At 39.3% G+C, this 20,193-nt stretch overlaps 1 protein-coding gene and 1 pseudogene across 8 annotated transcripts in view; both read right to left on the bottom strand.

The window, feature by feature from the left end:
• Positions 1-3,130: 3,130 nt before the first annotated feature.
• Positions 3,131-3,934, bottom strand: LOC110597632 (putative monooxygenase p33MONOX pseudogene; annotated as a pseudogene).
• Positions 3,935-8,403: 4,469 nt separating this feature from the next.
• The window catches only part of Klhl20 (kelch like family member 20), a 36,013-nt gene continuing 24,223 nt past the window's right edge, over positions 8,404-20,193 (bottom strand). For 4 of the 8 annotated variants that reach the window (XM_078022330.1, XM_005319791.5, XM_040277144.2 and 1 more), the window contains 6 exons: positions 19,237-19,420; positions 16,928-17,071; positions 15,579-15,712; positions 14,508-14,716; positions 12,375-12,481; positions 8,404-10,186 (listed from right to left, as the gene is read on the bottom strand). In XM_078022330.1, coding sequence (XP_077878456.1) covers positions 10,102-10,186; positions 12,375-12,481; positions 14,508-14,716; positions 15,579-15,712; positions 16,928-17,071; positions 19,237-19,420 — 863 coding nt within the window. In that variant the 3' untranslated portion in view covers positions 8,404-10,101. Of the gene's footprint in view, positions 10,187-12,374; positions 12,482-13,515; positions 14,717-15,202; positions 15,447-15,578; positions 15,713-16,927; positions 17,072-19,236; positions 19,421-20,193 lie in introns of those variants that run through there. The other 4 variants (XR_005730445.2, XR_013426362.1, XM_078022328.1 and 1 more) reach the window with 4 other exon arrangements.

Below are 20,193 nucleotides of genomic sequence, written 5' to 3'. Positions count from 1 at the left end.
GTTGAAGGGGTTTTTGTCTTTCAAATACATTATATTTCAAGATAAATGATTAAGGAAAGTTTTTCTTTATAGAGGTATTTCAGCCAATAAATGTAAATGAATGACCAAAACTTCCACTGAAATAATGTGTCTAAGCATCAATCATTATTAATATCTGTGAAAATCAGTAAGTCAGAGTTGATGGAGTACTTTATAATAGATACAGCCTGAGGGCTGGGGATGTGGCTCAAGTGGTAGCGCGCTCGCCTGGCATGCGTGCGGCCTGGGTTCGATCCTCAGCACCACATACAAAGATGTTGTGTCCGCCGAAATCTAAAAAAATAAATAAATATTAAAAAAAAAAAAAGATACAGCTGGTAGCACCTGAACACACTGCTCAAGCTCAGTACCTCTAACAAGGACTGTTCAGATAACATGTTCTGATTGATGCAATGAGAGAATACCTATGAACTAGTTCTATAATTATTTTTTTTAAGAGAGAGAATTTTTATTTATTTACTTTTTATTTTTTTTAACTTTTGAATAGCAAAACCTAGTTTATTTTTATTTTAAATTATTTTATTATTATTTTTATTTTTTATTATCATATTTCATACATTTGATTCAAGCAGATTATGAACTCCCACTTTTACCCCGTATACATATTGCAGAATCACATCGGTTACACATCCACTTTTTTACATACTGCCATACTAGTGTATGTTGTATTTTGCTGCCTTTCCTATCCTGTACTATCCCCCCTCCCAGAGAGAGAATTTTTAAATATTTATTTATTTAGTTAGTTTTTGGTGGACACAACATCTTTATTTTATTTTTATATTTTGCTGAGGATCGAACCCAGCGCCCTCTGTGCATGCCAGGTGAGCACGCTACCGCTTGAGCCCCGTCCCCAGCCCCTTCTATAATTATTTAATTTGAATCTTCTTTAATTTTTAAACAAATTTCAACATTTAAGATAAAAATATGGGTCTTCTTTTTCCCTTTTTTTGATGGTACTGGTAATTTAACCCAGAGCTTCACACATGCTAGGAAAGTGCTTGACCACTGAGCTACATCCCCAACTCTTCTTATTTTTAATTTTGACACAGGGTCTCTCTAAGTTGCCAAGGCTGATCTTGAACTTGTGATCCTTCTGCCTCAGCCTCCCAAGTCAACTGGGATTTACAGATGTGCACCACCATGCCTGGCAGAAATGCAAGTTTAACCATGTCTATTACATTGGGGATACACACATAAAACTATAATAGAGAATATAGAAAAATTGTCAAGATGATAGGGTGAAGGAACAAAATAAAAATTGATTAAGTAAGCAAAAGGAGAGGAAAAAAGAAAACCAAAGTATACTAGTAAACATTAAATAAGATGACAATTAAGGAAAAATTTTGATTTCATTTTTTTGAGAACATGGTAAGGATTTTTGTCAAAACAAGATAACAGACTCAGGTGTTCTGATAGTTTTGGACTCCAGGGCTTCTCTAGGAGAACAACTTCTCCTTATATAAACAAAATGCTATCCATAACAGAAAGCACCAAGTATTCAAGATAGTGTTGAAGACAATGTACAGGGAGAAGAAAAAGTTCCTCAGTTTCATTTTCTCAGGATATGTGTTGCACTAAAGGTATGAGAATCATCTTGGTGAAAATGCTTTTATTATAGAAAACTTTTAATTCTTCTAGTGCCAGGTTTCTGTTCTCGCGACTAAAAGGCTCAGGGGTCACTCTAGTTAAACTGGGCTAACTGGGCTGCACAAATAACCACACAAGAGACACAAATATCTTTTTCTTTGGGGTAGCTGTGACGGCTCCTTTGACCTTAAGGGTCTGCAGAAAGAGAGAAAGAGAGAGAGAGAGAACACACACGCTGATCCCTTTTATTGAGGAGAAGCTATTCAAATGAGGCAAGGGGTCAGGTTTCAGGGGGCTGAGTCTACATGATGTCCACTGTCAGCAGGTTGACTGACACCTGGGCACAGTAAGAGGAGGGGACCCACACAAGGCACTTCCATGGAAGATTCTATCCTAAACAGGGCAAGGGGTTATATTACAAAGGAACAGGTGAGCATAGCTTCACCCATGGGGCTGCAAGACACACCCATTTCTGTGACTGAGCGCCTCAGCACCCAGCTGGGGAGTGTAACTCAATCACCCATAAGGTTGGCCTCCCACATTCTAGCTCCCCTCCAAAAATGTTTCAGGCCCTGACCTGGACAAAGAAATCAAAATAACACTAATTTTACAGGAAACTTAAGTCTATAATATAACTGTACTTACCATCTCTTTTATTCTAAAAAGGTTGAACATCTGGGGCCTGAGTGGGTGCAGCTCAGTGGAAGAGCACCTGCCTGATGTGTGAGGCCCTGAGTTCGATCCTCAGCAGCACAAAACAAAACTTAACATTTATTCATCGTTATCACATCCATAGACTTAATTTTTTCTCTTAGGACATTTCCACCCAAATTGGAGTTAAACTACTGTCACTTTAAAGTGCAAGGAAGTATAATGCAAGATGAGTGTTTGCTCTGTGACACGTAAAAGAGAAAGTATCCCTCGAACAGCAGTGGCCCAGGAGGTCCCAGGAGGAATGAAGAACTGGCTTCAGGACAAAGTTAATCAAAAAGCAAGGAGACTCCAGTTTCAGCCTAGAAAAAAGAGTCCCTGCCAAATCTGGCTGTTAACTATGCTCAGACCCGAAAGAGGCCTTAGGTCCCTCAAATTGACAAGGCTGGAGCACAGCATTGGCAGAATCTAGGCCAAAGTGGCCCAAACTCAGAAGGCATCTCCCTGCTCATGCTGATGGGGGTAAGAAGAATCAAGAAGCCTGGGTTTTAGAATAGCATAAACATTATTCACCTAGTAAGCAAAGATCAAAGTTCTGGTCTAGGTTAAATAATAATGGCAATGAGGCCCCCAGGCCACTGCTGAGAATTTTTTTGTCTGATTTTAAAGCAATACAAAATGGTTTCTTCTACATAAGGGCAAGCTTTGCACTAATCTTTCTTAAAACCAATTATGTCTCTAGCTCTAGCTTCAGGTAAGAGTTTTTTTAAAAAAAAAATACCATGTCTATCTCATAGGAATGGAATGAGGAGCAAGAAACCCTCCACCCAGTATCCCTGGGATGGAAAGCACCCTAGAAGCCAGAGTGTATGAACGCATGCATGTCCCGGGGCTTGAGGTTGTGGGTACCCAGCAGTTGTTTCTTTCCTTCAATCATGGGACATCCATCTTGGGTGGCTTGAAGGTTGCTGGGTCTTCAGCCATTGGCATGGTCTGGGCATGGATCAGCTCCAGGGAGAGGGCTTTTTTTTGTAGGTCTGGATGGCAAAACCTCCAGAATCAGACTTCTGAAGGGGTCCATATATCTGATGATATGATATGAGCCCAAAGAGGCTTCATATATCTGATGAGTCTCTGTCCTCCCCAATGCCAGGGCTCGTGGTGCTAGGCCTTGGGCAGGTAAGGATGTAGAAGAATAAGAAGTGAACCAGCCTCTGGGTCTCTGCTTGGGGAGCGTGCTTCTGCCCCTGGGAGGTACATGGTCTCCCCAGTGGTAAGGCCTTTGTGGAGCATGTTGCCAGCACCTCTCACCCTACTGAATGCTGTCCTGAGTCTGTTTGGTGATCGCAGAATTCATGATGACATGGATAGCTTTAACCTTCACCCCTGGGACCTTATCTGTACTGTGGGCAATTGTTGACTGATGGTTCAGGGCAGAGGGATATGCTGGCCTTTCCCTCCTCTGCCTTGGCAAGGTGTTGATCCTTGTGCTCTGGATCACTGGCATGCTGCCTGTATCTAATGGAGAAGCATGGGCACGGGCCCTGGAGGTAGTCATCATAGCTGAATGCCTTGTGGCAGATCCCCATAGCCAGGGCATCTTGCCAAGAGATCCACTAGGCTCAAGAATAGGCACTTCTGGTTGTCTTGAAACCATTGAAAGACTGGGGTTTGGGTTCTTTTTCTATATATATTTGGGAGCTGAGCCACCACTGTGAAATGATGTCATAATGATGTTCATAACTGGTGTTAATCAGGAACATTGTCCGCTGCTGTACATCAGCAAAGCTTCCCAGAACAGCCATCCAGGGGTTCTGTTCTGCTGCCATCACTCTGTCTGCAGCCTGACCTCCTCTACTAATGAGGCTCTGGGGCGGTGGCACAGTCCAGACTAAAGCCATCGTGAGGAAAGTGGCAACCCTGCAGGTCCCCACCACTGATTAAGGAGCATAAGCTTTAATTAAGGAAATTTTAACATTGATGGTATTAGATGATATTAAGGAATTATAATATTATCAAGTGTGATAATGCTATAGTATCTATTGAAATTATTCAAGAATGAATGAAATAACATGACTGAAATTTGCTTTAACTGGGGAAAAGAGTAGGAGAAAATAGTTAAGAAAGGGTTAGCAAAATGTTGATAATTTTTGAAATTGGAAGATGGGCATATGGAGGTTCATGGGTTTATTTTCTATTTCCATGTATTTACTTCTTCCAGAATGTGAAAGATGAAAGAAAAAAAGCACACAAAATGAAGGCTGGTTTTTTATAAACTGGTTTTGGAAGTAAAACTAGAAAATGTCTTCCTCCCTTTAAAAATAGACCTTATTTTTAGAGCTATTTTAGGTTCACAGCAAACTTCAGTGGAAGGTGCAGGCATTTCTCCTATACCCTCTCCCTGACACGCTAACCTCCTTCCTTAACATCTCCTACCAGAGTACAGACCATCAGACCAGCCGGTGCAGTGGGGGAAGGTTACAAAGGGTGTGAATACCAGGAGGCAGCGGTCTTTGGGGCCATCTTGGAGCCTGGGCACCACACAGTAACAGAACAAAAGACTTATTGCAATAAAGCAGCAGCAAAGAAAGCTAAGAACTACTGAGTTGAGAGGCCTTTGTGATGGTAACTGCTTCTTCTCCTGGCTTATTTCTGCACAGTGGCTTGTTTGTTCTTCATTCTGAAAGAAGACATCTTTGTTTTCCCCTCATACCCTATGCTTTCTCGTGGCCTTTATTTGGTATAATTTACACATGCTACATTCTCTTCCTGGAATGTCCTTGCCACTCTCGTCCACTTAACAAAACTGTTATGTCTTTCAGATTTTCTCAGGCTCAACTTCTTTCTGAGGGCTCTTTCAATCCTCATCAGGGCAACTGTTGAGTCACTCCTGGGCTAATTAAATAATTAGATCCTTGCATGTTTTATACTGCAGTACATTACTTTTAGAATTGCCTGACTCATAATGAAACTTGTTTTTCAAAACTATTTTTTAAATGCAAAATTTCAAACATATACTAAAATATTATTAATGCCTACTGAATTCATATGCCAGCAATGACCAATACTTGATCTTCTTATTTCATCTACATTCCTGCCTCCTTTCTACTTCTCTAAAATCCAAATTATTTAACCCACAAATATTTTACATGCATCTGTAAAAGGACTCAAAATAACTTAAACATAATACTATCATTCCTGAAAATATTTTTCAGTAATCCTTGAATGTCAAATACCCAGTAAGAAATTTTCTTTAACTCAAACATTTTTGTTATTGATTTGCTTGAAACATTATCCAAATAAGGTTTGTACACTGCATTAGATGCTATGAGTCACACATTCTTTTTTCATACTCTTTTTTTTTTTTTTTGCAATTCATTATTTTTAAGAGAAACTGATCATTTGTAAAGTTTCCCACATTCTGGATTTTGTTCATTGAATTCCTATGATGTTAACTCACTCCTCTGTTTCCTATAAACTGGAAGATTTTGAGCAGTAGTTCTCAAACAGTTTTTCACTGAGATCCTTTTATAGTCTCAAAAATTAAGAGAGCTTTTGGTTATGAGGATTATATCTAGTGATGTCTATATATTAGAATTTAAAACTGAGAAATTAAAAAATTAAAAATTAAACTTACTACATATTAACATTTTTAAATGATTTTTTTCAAAAACAAAATTAGTGATGAGTTACATTCTTTTATTTTTTTTTTTAACACATCCCAGTAATTTCTGGCCTAAAAGAAGGCAATTGGGTTCTCATATCTGTTTCTGCATTCAATCTTTTGCAATGTATTACTTTGGTGAAGTATATGAAGAAAGTGTGGCTCACACAAACATGAAGTTAGAACAGGGAGTATTTTAATAGCTTTCCTGACAATTATGGATATTCTTTTTTTATTTTTTTGAAAATTTTTAATTGATTTTTTTAAAAAAATGACAGGAATGCAGTACAATTCTTATTACACATATATACAATTTTTACACATATATTTGTATGTGAAATATATATATGTATATATATTTATATAACAAATATATACATATGTTGTGTATATATATATATTTACACATATATATTATACATATATACAATTTTTCATATCTCTGTTTGTATATAAAGTGTTTTGACACCCAATTCATGTCTTCATTCGTGTACTTTGGATAAGGATGTCTATCAAAACTTGACAAGTGTCTGTTGAAATCTGAAACCATATCATACTGTTCCTATAAGATCTATTGGTCTATCTTGCACTTAGAAGGATACTATAATTAATTATACAGTTTGGTGCCACTGCCTTGATTTGTGCTAAGACTCCAGCAGTCTCACCTACTATTGCTTTTGCACCATCAAATATCACCACAATAAAAAAGGCAAAAATGTCTTAGTATTATTAAGAAGATAGTTTTGACTCATGGATTCTTTCATCAAAGAATCTTGGGAACTTTAAGGGTCTTTAGACCACACTTTGAGAACCACTGATTTAGAGGCTTGATCAACCTTAGTTTTGCAACTGTAAGCTTTTAGAAGAAAAGGACTCTTCTTGTTTAGCAGAAGTCCAGATCTTGATCTAAATCACACTGAAAATCTGTTCTAGGAATTGAAACCTAATGAAACGTTCTTACACATCTTTCTAGGATAAGAATCACAGGTTACTGTTACTGGAATAACCTGAAATACTTCATGTTAGTACAGTAAATACCATTTCTTCTTTACATTTAAGAGAATCTGGGGATGTAGCACAGTGGAAGAATGCTTCCTGGCACACACGAGGCTCTAGGTCCAATTGCACCACACACAATACAAATAAAAGAATCTAAGTTCCTAACTTAAGTGGCTAAATAACTAAAATACTAAAAATCAATGAGACAATTTGAAGAGTTTTGTCATTTCTAGGGGCCCCTCATATCAATCATTTCCAGAATAGAGGAGCTTCGACTTAAAGCCAGTTGTCAAAACTACTTAACACGGCCAGGAAGCACCATTTCTTGCCTTCTGCTTTTTGTCTTTTTTCTTTCTTGTACTTCTTTCCTCATCTCAGTTTTGTTTCCTTTCCCCATCTGTTTCCTACCAAAGTTTCTAAGACTCTACCCCAACTCTCATAGCTTGTTCCAGAGCATCCTCTTCTTCAGTGGTTAAAAAATATTATCTGCAGGCTGTGATTCTCCAATTCTCTCCACTCTTGAATCACTGCCATATTAATTGCTTCCACGGGGAACTTTCTAAAGGAGAGAACTATGTTCCTTTTATCATTTTTTCCCTTTTCCTCAAATATATACAATCATAAAGTCTTAAAAAATACATGATTTTTCTTTGAAGACTGATAATGATGTACTATAGTAAGGATCTCATAAGTTTTTAGTTTAAAAATATTTAGCTAGACTAACTTAAATACTACTTATAGTCTGTATTACCTTTCTGTTATTGTGACAAATTAGCTGAGGTAATCACCTAAAACAAGGAAAGGTTTATTATAATTGGCTTGGGGTTTCAGTCCATGGACAGTTGGCCAGTTGAGACAGAGAACGCAGGAGCATATAGTGAAGATGGCTGTTCACCTCATGGAGAAGAGAGGAGGGAGGTAGGGTCCCAATATCCCCTTCAAAAGCATACCTCCAATGACCTAATTTCCTCCAATTTGGTCCTACTCCTGTAAGGGTTCATCACCTTCAGCTAGTACCAGGGGCTGGGGAAATTTTAGATCCACACTACAGCAGTCTAATGACTTATTTTGTTCCAGGCCATGTTCCTGGTAGGCTTGTAGTGGCAGGGGGGCATATAGAGAGATAGGGTGGGGATCTAATGTCAGTTCTGTCATTAGTTGACTATTTAATTTTAGGTAGACTTACTTGGTTTTCAGATTTAGACCAACGTAATAGATGGGTTTGGATTAAATGTCTTTTTAACTTAAAACTGTATGGCTCTAAGTTTTACATCAGAAAATATATTTATAGATCAGGTAATATAAAATATATAATAAGTGCTAATTCTAGCTGGCAACCTTTGTTCTTTCAAGTTTAAGCTCTCATAACCAACTTTCCATAAAAGTAATACAAATGATAAAGAAATAGAAAACCCAAATTAAATTGCAAAGGTACTACAAGCATTAAAAAGCAATCATTAGAATTTATGGTAAATACTACCTTTATTTAAAAAAGTTATACATGCTAGAAAAAAGCATAAATGATACATGTAAACAATTGTTTACCAAATACATTTTTTCCTTGAAAAAGGTGCAAATGATCTTTAAATGTAAACACAAAAGTTGCCAAACTTTTTACTGTAGGGGAGAAAGTGAAGATTATTCTTTTATTGTAGAGGAGAAAGCAAAGGTTATTCCTTCTGGTTGTGGTTAAAGTCTTTTTTTTTTTTTTGCTGTGGGTGTTGGTGACTGAACCCAGGACCTTGCACCAGGCAAGCATTCCACCACTGAGCCACATCCACAGCCCTTTTTATTTTGAGACAGGGTCTTGCTAAGTTGCCCAGGCTGGCCTCCAACTTGCAATCCTCCTGCCTCAGCCTCTCGAGTAGCTGGGATTACAGACGCGCACCACCATGCCCAGTGTGCGGTTAAAGTCTTATTCAAAGGTTTTCCTGCAAAATAATTGAAAGAATTGGTCTATGAATATAATGAGGGAAAAAAACTTTAACCACTGAATATCATTTATTTCCTTAAAAAACTTTTAACTTTTCACCAGAAAATGCAATTTGAGAGAAATAGTTACAGTGGCCTTATGGAGTGAAGCTAATGATGTATAGTTTGCATAAAAGAACCCAGATATTGATAAAATGCCTCAGTTGATTATGTGAACTGAAGACTTCATTCCTTTGGAGGCTGTTATTAAAGGTAAGCCTCAGCTTCACCAGGCCTGAGTATCAAGGGTAAATTACTCAACAGAATTCACTGCTGGGGAGAGGACATTTCTCCCTGCCATCCTGGGCAGCAATGAGGAAACAGCAAGGGAAGTGGCTTCCACTGGTAAGTCTGTGAGTGAAAACTCTTGCAGAGCTGCATGTGGTTGGGGGGGTCTCAAGACAGCAAATGAGATGCATTCCCATTTTTATAAGAGGCACTGATCAAAGTATAGATCTAGCAGAAACTCCATGAGAATATTATGATAAAAAAAGACTTTAGTAACTAGAGTTGAAAACAAGTTCATTAGAAAGAAATAAGACGAAAACTTCCACTGATGAAAACTGCAGCATTAGACTCCTGCTTTTGACGATTTAACATTCCTTCTGAATTGTACTATTTAATGAGATGATTCCTTTTTATTTTAGATTTTCAAGTCTTGTGGTGCTGAGTATGAGAATGATGAGTAGTTCACACACTGTGCATTCCCATCTCTGTCACTGGGAGTCCTGGTAAGTGGTGGAGGACATGGATGGAGTGTCCAGTAGATATGACCACCAGACCATAATAGCCCTTCTGCCCTTATCAGTATTTGTATTTTCAAAATTAAGTTAATACCTTAAAAATCAAAGTTAAGTTTTGCTGCTTGGAACTGTAGTCGTTGTCTTCTTTTCTTGGGAGGAAGAATAAGTAAAAACAAAAACAAAAAAAACAAAGCCCCAAACACCCCCAAACCAAAACACCATGATAAGTTAAAACCAAAAATAAATATTCTTCTGCACAGAGTTGGAAATTATTGTGCAAAGGTGGCATCTTGCAGGTGAAGCACTGTCATCAGATTTGCATTCCCATATGTTGAGGCACCGGCAAAGAATAAAATTTGTTCTAATGTTTTCTCAAGCTGTACAAAGCTTCAAAGTCAGAGCTCTCCAGAATACAGAGAAGCAGGTTCAAGACAGTCTTCTACATATTCACCATATATGGGATTCACAATGTGTCATTTTAATAACTCCTACACCCCCTCCTAGCCGACGGTAATTCATCCCGCCATATAACCTGCAAAGATAGAAACAAAATCAGATTTTCTAGCTGGGAAAAGCACTGTTTCTACTATAACCACAAGTCAAACACATGTCTATGTTTTACACCACAACTATTATTTCCAGCTTCATACAACTCTTCCAAAGATTCGAAGCCAGAGTTGAGCACTGGCAAGGAGCAGAATTATTTCAGACACCGACTGAAAAGCTCTCATTCACAGGCTGTTTAAAGAGTCAAGAGCACCATATTTACTTTGTGCATCAGAACCTTACAACTCTACAACTAGAATGGCTTCTAAAAATCGTACAAAAAAAGTTAAAAAAAACAAACCCAACAATGACAGAGAATCTTCTGTCTGCCCTGTAGCTTTGTGTCTAACTTTGCCCTGTTACATTGACTTTCCTATCCCATTCCCTCTGCCTAGCCTTCCTCAGTGGTTTCCTTTTATCTCTTTGTCTTCCATGCACTCTTTTGACTCTTCTCAAATCCTGTGGAGAACACAACTAGAGTCAAGCAAAGAGTGTTAGCAGCCAGGAGGTGAACAAGATCATCTTCAACACTACAGACTTTCATGGACAACGCCAGATCCTCAGTTAGCAGGGAGGTGAAACTGGTTTTAAGCTGGGCATCTATAACTGCAAAAATTTAGACATTATTCTCTCTACAGACGACCCTCCACAATTTCATGAATATGATATCACCATGTTACAACTCTAGTGGTGGTTACTGTGCAGCAAGTCCTTATATAAATTGGATTACACTTGATTAAGTAGCAAAAGTAAATTTGGCAATTTTTCCAAATTATTCTTACTCATAAATTCTTACAAAAAATATAAAACTCTATATGGAAGAATCCCAGGAGAAGGAGGCTTCCATTCATGAAAACCTGCAACCTTTAACTTGTAGTAGGTTTTGCCAGAATGTTTCCTTGTCAGTGAGGCCCTCAATGGCCCTTGGCGGCAGACTCCTCCCTAGCTTCCGAATGCCCCGCTCTCCTGCTCACCTGCTCTTCCACCTCCTGTGAGCCCAGCTGGTGTGAGCACAGGCTGGCTCCAGGAGGGCAATGAACTTTGTTTTGTTCACCTTTGGATCCCCAGGGCCTGGAATACTCAGTAAATCTTCAATGAACAGGGTGGTGAAAACATGAGGTTTTGGAGCACAAAATACTCCAGTGTCGCAGGCTGGCTTTAGTACTTTAGGCACACAGAGCTGCGAGAGCCATGCAGATACAGCAAGTTATTTAAACATCTGTAAGATATTCCCGAGGTGAAGACTGGGAACAACTCAGTGAATGTATTAGTTATCCAACGGGGAGAGGAAAAAACTTGGTGGTTAGTTGCAGGCTCTACATTATGAAGTGATTCACTGGGACCCAGTGGGAATGGCCTCTGAGATGAGTTCAGCTTGTCTCTCAGGATGGACCTGAGAACCTCCCGGAGTGTGATGAGACCTCACGTTCACACTCGTCACCCTGTTTGATGTTCTGCCTCAGTCACTGAGCTGGGAACTTTAAAATTTGCTGAGGCAAGGAAGCTCAATTTGTGGAGAAGAGAACCCTTAATTGCTTGGAAGGTGAATTTGATTTCTTGGAAGACTATTTTATTTTATTTTATTTTTTTATGGTGCTGGGGATTGAACCCAGGGGTGCTCTAACACTGAACTACTTCACCGGTCCTTTTTAAATTTTGAGACAGGGTCTTGCTTAATTGGGATCACAGGTATATACTACCATACCCAGGTCTTGGAAGAATTAGAATTTTAGTTAAAAAATATTTTTTATTAAGTTTGAGAACTAACTCTTACAAATTTGAGTTCTTATAATATCTAAGACAATTTGGCATTTTAGGGCCTCTATCAGATTCATTTTTTTTTTTTCGGGGGGGGGGGGGCGGGGTGTACTGGCAATTGAATTTAGGTATACTCAACCACTGAGCCCCATCCTCTATTTTGCATTTTATTTAGAGACAGTGTCTCACTGAGTTGCTTAGCACCTTGCTTTTTGCTGAGGTTGGCTTTGAACTCATGATCCTCCTGCCTCAGCCTCCTGCTGGAGCCACTGGGATCACAGATGTGAGCCACCATGCTGGGCTTCAGCCCTCTTTAGAGTACAACAGCGGGTATTTTTCAAAGCCCTGACCATCCCAGTTTCAAGGATTTCAAGTCAGAGTCAGAGTGAGCAGAACTGCACACAGCCTAGGTTTACCTCCAGGTATTGGCATCGGGGTCAAACACTTCGATGGTCTTCAGGTAGGTTGTGCCATCAAAACCTCCCACGGCCATAAGTTGTCCATTGACCACGGCCAGGCCCACCTACAGAACGAGAGCATAGTGGCTGCTGAAGAGCTAGACAATTACTGGGAGACGTCAGCCCCGCTTCTACATTGATCTCTTTAGTTCTTTATGGTTTTACATCCTGGTTCACTTGAACACAGAGGAAAAAAGTAACAATGAATATCTGTGAAATATGGGAACCATAAAATTATATATTCAATTACAATATTTAGAGAATCCAAAACATATTTCTTAAATTTTAGAAGAAACATTCATTAGAAGCAAGCACTAAGGCCTGAACTGCTAAATTCCTCTGGTACCCGCCAGCTCTAAAGCACTTTCTACACTGCTACTAAGATTCCCTTTCACAGTGCTTCGGACTGAAATGGGGGCACCCAACCACTGCATTCCAGGCCTTTTTAAAATTTAGTTTTGAGACAGGGTCTTGCTATGTTGCTGAGGCTGGACTCCAATTTGGAATCCTCCCACCTCTGCCTCCTAAAACAAAAACTTTCTAAGCATCCCTCCCCCCTAAAAATAAGTTTGAAGTCCTTACTATGTGACTCAGGCCTTTCAGGAACCCATTGTAGGCCACTGTATGTCTAGCCTCCTAAACTGTCCCCTTCTTCCTCTTCATGACTCATGCTGCAGAAATACTGGATTAACTGCTGGTCTTTTTAAGTACATTTCTATACCTCCGTGGTTTTGCACATGTCATTTCTTGACTGGTGTTTCTGTCCCTCCTGGAAAACCTTACTCTTTCTTCATGACCCAGCCTATGTGGACTGTCCCTGGGTGCTTCACTACCTGCCCACTCGGATGCATTTCCACACAACCCGAGGCATCTCCAGCCGTGCTCTCCAATAGCACGCCACTGTGGCTGCTGCATCAGCTGATTACAGTCAGTGGCAAACCTTTCAATTTTCTTCCCTAAATTAGGAGTTCCTCGAAGAGAAGCCCGCTTCCTCAGCACAGCGAGCATTTAATAAAGGCTTGCTAAATGAGGGAAAATATGGTCAACAGGATATAGCAGTGAAAATAACAGGAATGTGACTAAGAAGCTGTCGAGTTACCAGTAATGAAAAGCCACATGTGAGTGCTTTGACTTGTTGACACCTCCCACTGTGGTCCTTGATCTCTGCAAACTTGAATTCATTCATTTCATCCTCAGATTGTGGAGTCTCCAGTCCTTTCTCTTATGGCTGCGTCCTATAGTGATGGACTCCTGACATGGTCATTGCATGTGGGTTACATTTCAGTAAGCCAAATGTTCCAGGATGTATGAATTCTATTTTTTTGGTGCTGGGAACTAAACCAAGGGGCACTCTACTCTACAACTGGGCTATTTTATTTTGAGACAGGATCTTACTAAGTTGCCCAGGCTGGCCTCAAGCTTGTAATCTTCCGCCTCAGCCTCTCAAGTTGCTGGGATTGCAAGCATGCACCACTGTATCTGGCTCCAGGGTGGGTGAATTGGGTACTCCACTCTGGAAGCTGCATGTAGCCAGAGGTCATTAATGGTTTACAGCATGACATGGGCCAGCCAGATCTGGCCTCTCTTCTGGGTGGGACTGATTCAAACCAGCTATGGAGACTAGTGGGGGGTGGGGCAGGTACATTTTTGCCTAAATATCTGCATACAATGTATGTAAATTTTTGGACTACTAGCTAGAAATGTTATGTAAGAATACTGTGCTCTAACAGATCTGAAGTTAGAGAAGGTAGTAGTAATAAAGGGAAATGCCTTCCAGAGAATGACCTGATTCAAAGTAAATCAGAAGAAACTAATTGTCTAATAAAAGAAATGAATGGATATAAGATAATTATTAGAGTTGAAAGCAATCAAAAGAATTTTTTCTAGTATAAAATCAGCAGGCATCATTTTGTCTTAAAGCACCCCACAGCATCGGGTGACACAGCTGAAGACTTAACACCTGCAGGCACCAGCAGGTCACCTCCCCCCCTGTGGCAGCAGAGTGGATTCACAGACCATCGCACCCTTATCACCGTGCTCCCCTGGTGCCTGGTTTCCACAGCTCCAATCTCCTGGCAGCTGGGCACTTACTCCACTGCGGCGGGATGTCATGGCCACCACCGGAGACCACTGGTTCGTTCTGGGGTTGTATCTCTCAGCACTGCTGAGCTCTGTGGTGTCATCTCTCCCTCCCACGGCATAAATCATGTCCTGATACACTGCACAGCCCAGGTGTTTCCGCCGGGTCCCCATAGGGGCTATGGTGTGCCATCTGTTTTCCTGAGGATTGTAGCGCTCCACTGCAGGGAAAAGAAAGACCAAGATGTGACCACTCAACTGCTTCCTCTCATGCAAGTTTTCCTGAAACAGTGATAACACTTATTTCCAAGAAGCAATTTCATACTTGCTTCTGAGTAGGATTTGTGGACTTTGGACAAAACCACATCTGTTCTCGTCAGACTAGCGTCCTCAGATGTGTTAGAGTGGAAAGGGCTGGAGTCACGACATTCCAGCTCTCGTTTTGGCTATAATTAATTAGCAATGGTAGCCTCAGCCTTGCTCTCCTGACCTTTACAGAGGGGACCGGACTACAGGAGCCATAAATGCCATTCACTACTCATTATTTTGGCATAGACAGCCTCCCTTGCTCATAGCCTCCTGTAGTTTAAGCCACCCAACAGAGGACAAGCTACATGATCGTGATCGGGGTCTGAAGAGAGTGCCACTGGCAATATCCTTAGGCAAAGACGCCTACTGCTTCTAAACAGAAAGGATGACACACAAAGTTTGTGGTTCGAAAATTTTATTTATTTATTCTCAGACTGTAATATTATTCTTTTCTCTTTCTCTCTTTTTTTTTTTTTTTTTGGAGAGGTGGAGACTGTGGTGGGGGGAGGTGAAAATAATTTTTCAGAAAGGAGTTTTAATTCATTATAAATGTTCATCAGTTTGCGAAGCTGAGGGAGAAAGAAACACTTCAGGAAAGTATACAAGAGTATGGATGCAGAAGGAGCTAAGAGCTGCATCTTCCTAGAAGGAAGAGAAAACATTTTCCTAGTAAACTATAGCATAACCTGGACCTTCAATAGTTTTTGTAGGGGGAGTCTCCTCAGGGAAATGTGCTGTTTGAGGGGAACCAGAAGGCCTCTGGGAGGGACTAACCTGTGTTGAGTGGAGATGTCCCATCAGAGCCACCTACGGCATACAAGAACCCTCCCAACACGGCCACGGCCACGCCGAGTCTTCTGGTACTCATTGACGCTACCCGAGTCCACTTGTTCTCCTTTGGGTCATACCTATGGTGACAGAGACCAGGATGTGTACATGTTCTTACTGAGTGAAGCTGTTTCCATAAGGTCTGAAATAACACTAAGATATACTGGATATTTAAATTACAATAGTATAAAAAAATCATACACACACACATGCAATAGCAATTTGTCCTTTTTTTAATATTTATTTTTTAGTTGTAGGTGGACACATACCTTGATTTTATTTTTATGTGGTGCTGAGGATTGAACCAGTGCCTCACGAACGCTAGGCAAGTGCTCTTCCTCTGAGCCACAACCCCAGCCCCAGGATTTCTTCTTCTTTTTTTTTTAATATTTATTTTTTAGTTTTAGGTGGACACAATATCTTTATTTTATTTTTATGTGGTGCTGAGAATCGAACCCAGTGCCTCAAGCATGCTAGGCGAGCGCGCTACCACTTGAGCCACAACCCCAGCACCCAGTATTTATTCTTTTTAAATTTTTTTTTAATATTTATTTTTTAGTTTTCGGTGGTCACAACATCTCTGTATGTGGTGCTGAGGATTGAACCTGGGCCGCACGCATGCCAGGCGAGCGCGCTACCGCTTGAGCCACATCCCCAGCCCAAGCATTTATTCTTAATAGAGAAAAGTCTTGTCATTTGTGACAACATGGTTGAACTTGGAGGACATTATATTATGTGAAATAAACCAGGCAAAGAAAAATAAATTTTATACAAGTTTACTTGTATGTGAAATCTAAAAGAAAGTCTAACTCAGAAGCAGAAAGCAGAATGTGCTCTATTCTCTACTAGGCTGGGTGAGGGGTTGGGAGCATTGGGAAGATGCAGTCAAAGGATGCAAAATTTCAGGAATAAGTTCAAGAGACTTAATGTTCAATAATGGTGACTACAGTTCATAATAATATACTAAATACTTCAAAACTGCTGTGAGATTTTAAGTACATTCACCATGAAACATGGTAAGTATTTGGGGTAATACGCTGTCAGTCAGCTTGACTTAGGTCTTCTACATGGTATATATATTTTAAAACATCATGTTGTTCAACATGGACTTTTTAATTTGTTGATTAAACATAAAATTTAAAAATCTTTTTTATGTCTTTCATCTTTCCAGACTTAAACATTTTCCTGAAAACGTATGGGAAATCTACTAAATAGTGGATCTATCAGTGTCCTAAATTCAGCTGTAATTGTTTTTTTCTTTTTTTTAATTGAAAGTGACTTTAAAAAAAAATTACCTCTCAACAATGTTGAGGCAAGACACACCATCCTGGCCCCCCACAGCATACAGGAAGCCTCCGAGGACGGCCACCCCCACGCTGGTCCTGCAGGTGCTTGTAGGGGCCACATCACTGCTCCATTGGTTTGTTTTGGGGTCATATCTGTAAGGAACATATCAAGAGCAGAGCTTATACTGCATAATGGAAGCTTGGCTATGTTTACATATTTCAAAACAAAGGATTTATATATTCTTTCCCCAAAATATGGGTGGATTAATAATTGAAGCATTTGAAAATATAATTTATATTTTTATATTCTGAAATTTATTTTTACTTAAACAAGTTACATATGAGTATATTTTCTTTTTTGAAAAATCAGAATGTTATTGATAAAGCTATAATCCCTGGAGTTCCACCTGAAATCTGTTCTCTATCCAGTTTGAACTGGCACATATCTTCAAGACTTTCCAGTAAAATGCTCTTAAAAAGGCAAATAAGTACCTACATATGTATTTCTTTATGCACAAGCATTTTTTTACATAAAATTATATATATTAATACCACATAGTAAGCACTATTTTTTTCTCTCAATAATTTTGACATCTATTATGCTAATGTAACTCTAGAATTTTTCCTTTGAATTATTTTTTTTATAAATACCTTTATTTATTTTTACGTGGTGCTGAGGATTGAACCCAGCACCTCATAAGTGCCAGGCAAGCGCTCTGCCACTGAGCCACAATCTCAGCCCCTGAACTATTTTATTATACAGTATGTGCCATCCATTTTTTAATCATATTCCTACTAACATCAGTAGGAATTCTTACTGAATCTTAGGCTGTTTGACATTTTTGCTATGAAAAACAATAAATATTAGGCTGGAGGTGTAGTTCAGTGGTAGAGAACTTGAAGGCCCTTGCTTTCATCCCTAGTAACACAAAAACAAAATAAACTAAACCCAAAACTATCAAATTGCTCTTTTTTACAGTTATCTCAATTTAATTTTATTTTTTTGGTACCAGGGTTTGAACTCAGGGACACTCAACCACTGAGCCATATCCCCAGCCCTATTTTGTATTTTATTTAGAGACAGGGTCTCACTGAATTACTTAGTGCCTAGCCATTGCTGAGGCTGGCTTTAAACCTGCGATCCTCTTGTCTCAGCATCCTAAACTGCTGGGATTACAGGTGTGTGCCACCATGCCCAGCCAATAGTAATTTCAATTTTTAAAAGTTATTTTTAGTTGTAGATGGACACAATACCTTTAGTTAATTTATTTCTATGTGGTGCTGAGGATCAAACCCAGTGCCTCACATGTGTGAGGCAAGTGCTAACCCACTGAGCCACAACCCCAGCCCTAATTCTCTCAATTTTAATTTTTTCAATTTTGTTAATATTTTCTCATTATTTTGTTTCTTTCTGTTTTGTTGCTCTTTGTTGTATACCTTCTTGATTTAAACACAGGGTTCATTTTTCATCTGTCTTATTTTCAAATGCAGGTAACAAGTTGTATGAATTAATATAAGCTAACATTCATTTACCTTTGCTTTTGTATTACATTCTATATATTTTGACCTGACAGGCTTAACTGTTAAGTTAATACAAATATTCAATTTTTTCTACTCTGATTTCTTTTATTTTTTATTTAAAAAATTTATTTTTAAGAGTTCTTCCCTGCAACCTGCCCCATTCAACGGAGTCCTCTGTCCCATTTCGCCCCAGCTCATATATCCTACAGGGTTTCATAGATGTATTATGTAAATATAAAAAACCACAATAAATCAACATGGTAGAATGAAAAAAGGTGTGTGAGAACAAGAAGCTACTCAAAGACAGCTTTCGGTGTGCTAGGCATTGTGGCACGTGGAAAAGGGAACAGACTTTCAACACACAATTACAGCACGATGTGATATGTACACGCATGTTTAAAACACTCATGGAGGAGCAGAGGAATGAATAACTCTTCTGTATAGTTAGAGAAATTTTTATGTAGAAAGAAACACTTGAGTTTTTGAAGGATTTCTAAGTCCTTAAGGGACAGAGATATTCTAGGGAAGAAAGAAGAGCATGCCTACTTGTAGGGAAAAGGTATGAAAAACACAGCACACCCAAAGGACTGCAGGGAACTTGCTGGGTCTGCAGTAGCATGTGCAGAGAACAGCGATGACAATGAGAAGCTGGGCAAGCAGGGGGAAGTGAGTTCATAAAGGTCTTGTATGTCATGCTAAGTGGTCTAGGTTGCTAACTGGTGCCATAGTGAAATAGTAAAGAAGTCACATCTGGATTGACATCTAAAATGAAAATATTTAAAATTAGCCTCACTCACCTTTCAACACTATTTAGGTAAGAGGATCCATCGTGGCCTCCTACTGCATATAATAGGTCATCAAGAACACTGACCCCAACTCCACATCGCCTTTTGCTCATTGAAGCTACCATTCGCCATTCATTGGTCTGAGGATCATATCGTTCAACACTGGAAATGGCATCTCCACTGCACCAACCACCAACTGGGAAGGAAAGAGAAGGTTAAGAGAGTACCTGTCCTAAAGGCAGAATATATCCCTGCTAGACTCACTGGGACCTAAAGCATGGACTAACAAATGTGTCTAAAAGCAGATTAAAATGTAGATTACAGCCATAGGACAGTTGGCTTGGACCTTGGTCATGGATTTCCACTTTACAACTGTAAGAAAATAAATTTATTTTTGTTTAAATTACCCAGTATTTTGTTATGGCAGACTGAACATATTAATAGAGTAGGTAGTGTTCAAAATAACACTTTCAAACTGAGTTCCGTGAAGCTCCTTTAAATGACCCTTAAAAAAAGGTAGAGTTATGGTAGGTAAGCTTAATTTGCTTTTTTTTTTTTTCCTTTCAACCAGGGATTGAACCTGGGGGTGCTCTACCACTGAATCACATCCTGTACTTTTTTTTTAACAACTAATTTTGTTTTGGAGTTGTAGATGGACAGAATGCCTTTATTTTGTTTATTTTTATGTGGTGCTAAGGATCAAACCCAGTGCCTCTGCCATTGAGCTACAGCCCCAGCCCCAGCCCCCTTCTTTACTTTTTGAGTCAGGGTTTTATTAAGTTGCTCAGGGCCTCACTAAGTTGCTGAGGTTGGTTATGATCCTCTTGCCTTAGTCTCCTGAGGTTCTGAGATTGTCGGCGTGTATCACTATGCCTAGCTTAACATGTTTTTCTTTTAAATCATCTCTATTTCAATCCAAAATAAGAGCTGGATTCTTAAAAAATAAAGTGTCATGGTATTGTAACCTCT

This window comes from Ictidomys tridecemlineatus, chromosome 10, assembly GCF_052094955.1.
Source record: "Ictidomys tridecemlineatus isolate mIctTri1 chromosome 10, mIctTri1.hap1, whole genome shotgun sequence".
NCBI lineage: Eukaryota > Metazoa > Chordata > Mammalia > Rodentia > Sciuridae > Ictidomys > Ictidomys tridecemlineatus.
This window is presented reverse-complemented; position numbering and strand designations above follow the sequence as displayed.